Source organism: Nanorana parkeri, unplaced genomic scaffold, assembly GCF_000935625.1.
Source record: "Nanorana parkeri isolate BGI_ZX_2015 unplaced genomic scaffold, ASM93562v1 scaffold195, whole genome shotgun sequence".
Lineage (NCBI taxonomy): Eukaryota > Metazoa > Chordata > Amphibia > Anura > Dicroglossidae > Nanorana > Nanorana parkeri.
This window is the reverse complement of record NW_017306463.1, coordinates 1,243,290-1,249,289: the sequence shown is the minus strand read 5'-3', so window position 1 is coordinate 1,249,289 and position 6,000 is coordinate 1,243,290. Positions and strand designations below refer to the sequence as shown.

Here is a 6,000-nt window from a genome sequence, read left to right as displayed (position 1 = left end):
ATATATATATATATATATATTATAGTTTTAACTATATGGCAGTGTGGGTTAATACCATACTGAGCAATGTTATCAGAGAAAGCTTTGTGCTTCTTACACCAGAACTGCATAAGGAAGATGTCTTGATTGAGCAGATTCCATTTCCAATCTAGTTTTCTTTGTGAGGATTGTAAGCTTTTGTAACGCTGTGGTAAAGACTGACATTTGTTCAACCGAGAGCTTGAGTCGGAAAACCTATCCCCTGCCAGCTGCTGCAGACCCTTGCTCTCTGTAGGGAAGCAGTGGTCTCTCTGCAGGGGTCTTGCACGCCCCCTGCTGAGCCAGAGCTGTCCAATCAGCAAAGCACATGCTGACTGGAAAGCTATAGTCTGACTCGGAATCAGGCATGTTGGCCCCCTGCAGAAAGACCCCACAGAGCAAGGGTCCCATTCAGCGGCTGGCAGGGAAAATGCTTTTCTTCTCAGGCTGTGGCTGATTTGTAGAGAAAACGGACTGTAAGACATTAGAACACTTTTTTTGTTTTTGTTCTGATGCACCTAGAATGTATTTAACTGGTTTAAACTGAAAATTCAATTGGACATTAAACTTCTATTGCTCAAATGAAAGATCAATATAAATCCATAAAAGAATGTCTGTCCCTATGTATGTAGGAAGGATACGGCATTGGGGATGATGAGTATTCCTGTGCGTACGACGGCTGCAGGCAGCTGATCTGGTACAACGCAAAAAGTAAACCTCACCAACACCCCTGCTGGAAAGAAGGTAAGACCTGTCTATTATATGGCTTGCACCATGACACGAGAACCCAGCGGAATACTGCTGTCTAGATAAAGCCAATCCCACAGACACTCTGACAAATTGTGTAGAAACATGCTACATACAGGTTACTGATGTTGCATGCTTCTTTTGTCCTTTGAGGTCATGCAACTCCTATAAGCACTAAAGAAAACAAATTGGTGGAATTTATCAGAACTGGAGCAGACAGAATCTGGAGCAGCTGTGCATGGCAACCAATAAGCAAGTCTCTTTCATTTTCTAAGCTTAACTGAAGAGAGAATGGTTACTATGGGCAACTTCCCCCAGTGTTGTAACCTGGGGTTTCCAGGGTGCCGACATCCACAGATTTACAAGTCTTCCTGATGAGCACCTGATGAGCTTACATTCAGGAATTTACCACTACCATATGTGGTGACGGGTATACTTTAAGGTGACACTCAATTTTTGTTGAGAAAAAAACAAAAATAATCCCGTCTGGGTGATCTATGTACAGCGCAAGGATTTTAATAAACATTGTTGCAGATTCCTCCTGTTTCTGTTCTGAAGAGATAGATGTTTGTTTCACTATGTCCTCTCCAGACAGATCCTGAATGGGGGGGGGATAGTCGGCTTTCATTCTAACCACCTGGTACACTTTCAGTGTTCTAAGGCCCCATTCACACAAGGACTTTGCTGTATTTGTGGATTTGTGGCAAGAACCTACAGTTTCTTGTGGCAGGAATCCCAGGTGTCCCCATTCAGATGCACCCGCTGCGGCCATTGAAGTTATTGACGGGGCGACAACGGCCACATCTTTCAGCGGTAGTCCACATGCAGTCATACATGGTATAGTTACATGCGATTTGGGATAGATGATTGTCTCTGGGTGTAGGATAGGTGTGTCCAGCATCAACCACCAATCGGATCAAAAAAAAACAATTGAATAGATTAAGGCAACCCAACAGTTTAAAATGGTTCAGGCTCATAATACTCTGGTGGTGCGAGGTCTTCTTCATCCGGTCAGTATTGCAATTGAAAACTGGGTAACATTTCTGAGACTCGCCATGTGTTTTGTGGCCAACGGAACTTTTCACTAGCAACAGTGAACACTGTGTGCCAACATGTTTGTCTATAGCTTGGGCAGCCTATGATACTGGCAGGAGTCCCGCGGCAAGAAGCAAGGCAGTCCGAGGTATCACATTGGAAGGTCAAGATGCTTAACCCCTTCGTGACTGACGACGTCATCGGGGCTGTTTAAACAGACTCCCGGCGACTTTTGCCGCCGGGAGTCTGTTTAAACTTGTAGAGCCGACTGTCGGCTTTACAACAGAAGCGATCCTGGCGACTTACCTGTCGCCAGATCGCTTCTGCGTCCCGAAGAAGGGGCCGCCCCCCCCCCCCGGACACCCCCGCCGTGCTCCGTTGCCCCTCCTACGGGCCCGTGACCGGCGATCTTTGTGTCCGCGGGGAGCTGGGGAGGAGGTCGACGAACTTCCGTTCATCGATCCCCTCCCCGTTCTATGGGACCGGGAGCGATGCAGATTGCATCACTTCCGGTCCCTGGGCTGTCAGTTCTGGGCTCCTGCAGCCCAGCTATAAGCTATTGAAGTGCGATCTGCACTTCAATAGCTTATTTCCAGTGTAAAGGTGACACTGAGGGTCTTTTGGACCCCCAGCATCACCTTAAAGAGGACCTGTCACCACCATCTGCTATTACATGGGGGGGCTTGCAAGCCCCCCCATGTGATAGCAGTCAAAGTAAAGTAAAAAAAAAAAAAAAAAATATTTAAATTAAATTTAAATAAAATAAATCTAATAATAATAAAAAAAATTTTAAAGTCCTCCGCCCCCGCGAGCACGCGCGTCGCCACGTAAACACGCGTCGGGTGCGCCTACGCATGAAAACGACGAACGCGCTACACATGTTGGGTATCGCCGCGCACGCCGGAGTGAGAGCAATAATTCTAGGGCCAGTATTTTGGGGTATCTCTAAATTGATGACCTGTGGGGGCTTTTAAAGCGTCTTTTATTGACTTTTTGGGGTACTGCAGTTTTTCGCCGTTTCACGGTCGCACGCAATCTGTAAACTGGGCATGTTGGGTATCGTTTTACTCGTTGTAACCTCATCTTTTATATTTCATTAAAAAAATGGGTAATTTGTTGTGTTTTGGGGCATTTAATTAAATTTGTCACTAAATTTTGGGGTTTAATAAGGAGTTGCGCTAATATTGCGCAACATAAAAATTTTCAACTACCACCATTTTATTCTATAGGGTCTTGGCATTCAGAAAATATATAATGTTGGGGGGGTTTACGTCATTTTCAGGCCTAAAATGTGGAATATAACATGGGTGCAAATGAAAAAAGGGCCTCAGTCATGAAGGGGTTAATGTGACGCTGTCACTTGTATAATACATCTCCAGCAGCTGCCTCCTGCGAATAATACGCTCTACACTTACCAGTCTGGCAGGTGGCGAGGGAAGTCTCCATTCACTTGTAGAGCTGTGGGTGCTGCTGCCATCTGACCCTTCTGGGTGTTTGGCCAGAATGTGCCTCGCTGGTCTCTATAGGACCTCCCTTCAGCCGCTGCATTAGAACACAGTAGTGACATAGGGGCCAGCTTGAGGAGCTCTTTGTCCAGCGGGGACACGCTACCCAACACTCCGTGGAAGTGTCAAATAAAAGCAATACCTGGAGCTTTGCAAGAGCAAGCAAATGTCACTTGCCACCCACTAGACTGGTAAGTATTCAGCTTACCGTATTCTTTTTAGAGGGGGCAACTGCTGGAGACAATGTATACAAGTGACAGGGTTGCTCTAATGCAGTGGTTCTCAACCTTTCTAGGGCTGGGACCCCTTGGTAACATTTGCCAAGTTGTGGTGACCCCCAATGGTAAAATTTAGGGGTGCACCAATACTAGTATCTGAGTGGGCTCTCGGGTAGCTAGTGGCACTCTCCTCACTCCTGCCCAATTCCCTCTCTCAGATCCCCTCCGGCCGCAGCTGCTGCAGCACCATCTAGGATAACTGACACTGCTGCACTAGGAGGAGGCTGAGGAGTCTCTTACCTAGCACAGCACAAGGCACATGGCGACCCCCTCAACTGTGGCTTGCGACCCACTTTTGGGTCGCGACCCACAGGTTGAGAACCACAGCTCTAATGCCTTTTTGGGAAGGTTTCTCTTTACTGCTGATTGTTTCCAGGGCATAAAAGGAAATTACTCAATGGGGACTAAAGCTAGTCATACACAGCTAGAGCCCACGGGGCTGAATGAGAAAAATCACTCGATTCCTCCGTCCACACTGTATCTACCCTGCTGGCTGTTGTATTCTGACATCCTGTGTCTGAATGGATGCAGTCACTGCTTAGCTGGCAATTTTCCACCTTGCTCCTTCAGTTTTGTCATTCAAGCTCGTCAGACTGGGTGGTACCGACAGGGGCCACCCACAGCTTGGCTTTTGGTCCCTTGAACAGGAATCAGCCAAAATTTGAGCAGGGTATGGATAGCATAAGACGGTAATACAAGAGGTTTTATTAGTAGAGTGGGGAAGGATCAGAACCTCTGTTAGGTTTTCCTGGTCGTCTGTGTCCCTGTTTAAATGTCTTTTACTTTGTATTATGTCACCAGGACAGGAAGTGAAGGGAAATTTGCCCAATGGGGACATGAACATCATTGAAAAACCCAGCAGAGGTTCAGACCCCTCCCAACCCTATACAAAATGTAACAAAAAAGCTGGAGTTGTACTTAATTCTTTTTGAGTGTACAAAGTCATTCACTCCCTTGACAATGTGGTAAGTGAGTGGACCACAGCAGTGGCGCAAAGGCTGACTGTACGCTATACAATCGGATTGTACAATCTCCTTTTAGATCTACCAGCAATTATGTAGTGTGAGAGCTGACTGACTGATAGGATACATAAGGTCCTCATATTAAAGAGTTTTGATGAACCTAAAGTTGATTGTATAGAGATTGTATGGTCACATTGTAACGAGTCTGGCGACCCAGTGAGCAATCATAGCAGAGGGAAACTAGGCAGGAGGGGTTCGGTCATGGGGTAAGGGGATCACCGTTATATTGGAATAGAAGCCACTTTTCAGGTAGGTGTTGTATAATCACCACTTTGGGATGTTTGTTCTCTTCCAGGTGACACGGTCGGCTTTTTATTGGACCTACACAAAAAGTTAATGATCTTTTCGCTGAACGGAAATCAGCTTCCTCCCGAGAAGCAAGTCTTTTCTTCCGCAACGTAAGTCCTAAACTTGTGTTGTTGCGTCCCTCCCTGTGTGTTGTCAGAATGCGTTCCTTTCATCAATGCGGGTTGATGTTTTTGTAGGTCTGGATTTTTTGCTGCAGCCAGTTTCATGTCCTATCAGCAGTGCGAGTTCAACTTCGGAGCCAAACCCTTCAAGTATCCACCGGCAAACAAATGTAGCACTTTTAATGAGTACGCTGTTCTTGCCCCGGAAGAAAAGGTCATATTGCCAAGGTAAAAGTTTTACACATTCGTTTTCTAAAAGGGAAAAAAAATAAATGATTACACCTAATAATGACTTCTTTTATATTATTTATTTACACTTTTATATTTATTAGTAAAGCAATTATTGCTTTTAATGTATGAATGTACTGTATTTTTTTTCTTTAATGCGGCTAGTGTATGTACTGTACACTCCAGTAATCCTCTGCACAGCAGCATTCAGACAGAGAGGGAGGCAAAAACGACTTTGCTTTGTGTGATGAGAGAACAAACATGCTGACGGGAGGAGAGAACAGTGTAAGCAGAGGGGTGATTTACCCTCACCCCCTTCCCCCATCAACCGCCTCCCCCACTCTGCAGCCTTTGTACATCCGTATACCGTACACAGCAGTGCAACCCAGTACTCTGTATATAGAATAATGCTCGCAAATGGAGAGCACTCATTGGTCAGCGTGGTCATCTCATCTAGCCAATGAGTGCTCGTCATTTGCAAGCATTAATTCAAAGTACTGGGCTGCAGTGTTGTGTCCAGAAGATAGACCAGGGTTTCTCAGCCAGGATTCTGCAAGACTTCTCTAAATCCGACCAAAACTGGCTTCACTACTCTCACTTTATCTAGTGCTATTCTACTACTGCCGGGCAGATTGCTATCAGGACAATGGAAACACTTTGCATGATGCCACCGGAGAGCAGAAAATATACACATAGGCCCATAATTGCAACTCTGGTGATGTTACGCCAAGAGTGCCCGTCGCCCTGACGACCAATC

The 6,000-nt window shown here is 45.8% G+C and overlaps 1 protein-coding gene across 1 annotated transcript in view; it reads left to right on the top strand.

Annotated features, from left to right (window-relative positions):
• RSPRY1 (ring finger and SPRY domain containing 1) overlaps positions 1-6,000 on the top strand; it is a 31,346-nt gene that overhangs the window by 20,981 nt on the left and 4,365 nt on the right. Inside the window, exons 10-12 of the mRNA XM_018555419.1 lie at positions 651-762; positions 4,901-5,003; positions 5,091-5,243. Coding sequence (XP_018410921.1) covers positions 651-762; positions 4,901-5,003; positions 5,091-5,243 — 368 coding nt within the window. The remainder of the gene's footprint in view (positions 1-650; positions 763-4,900; positions 5,004-5,090; positions 5,244-6,000) is intronic.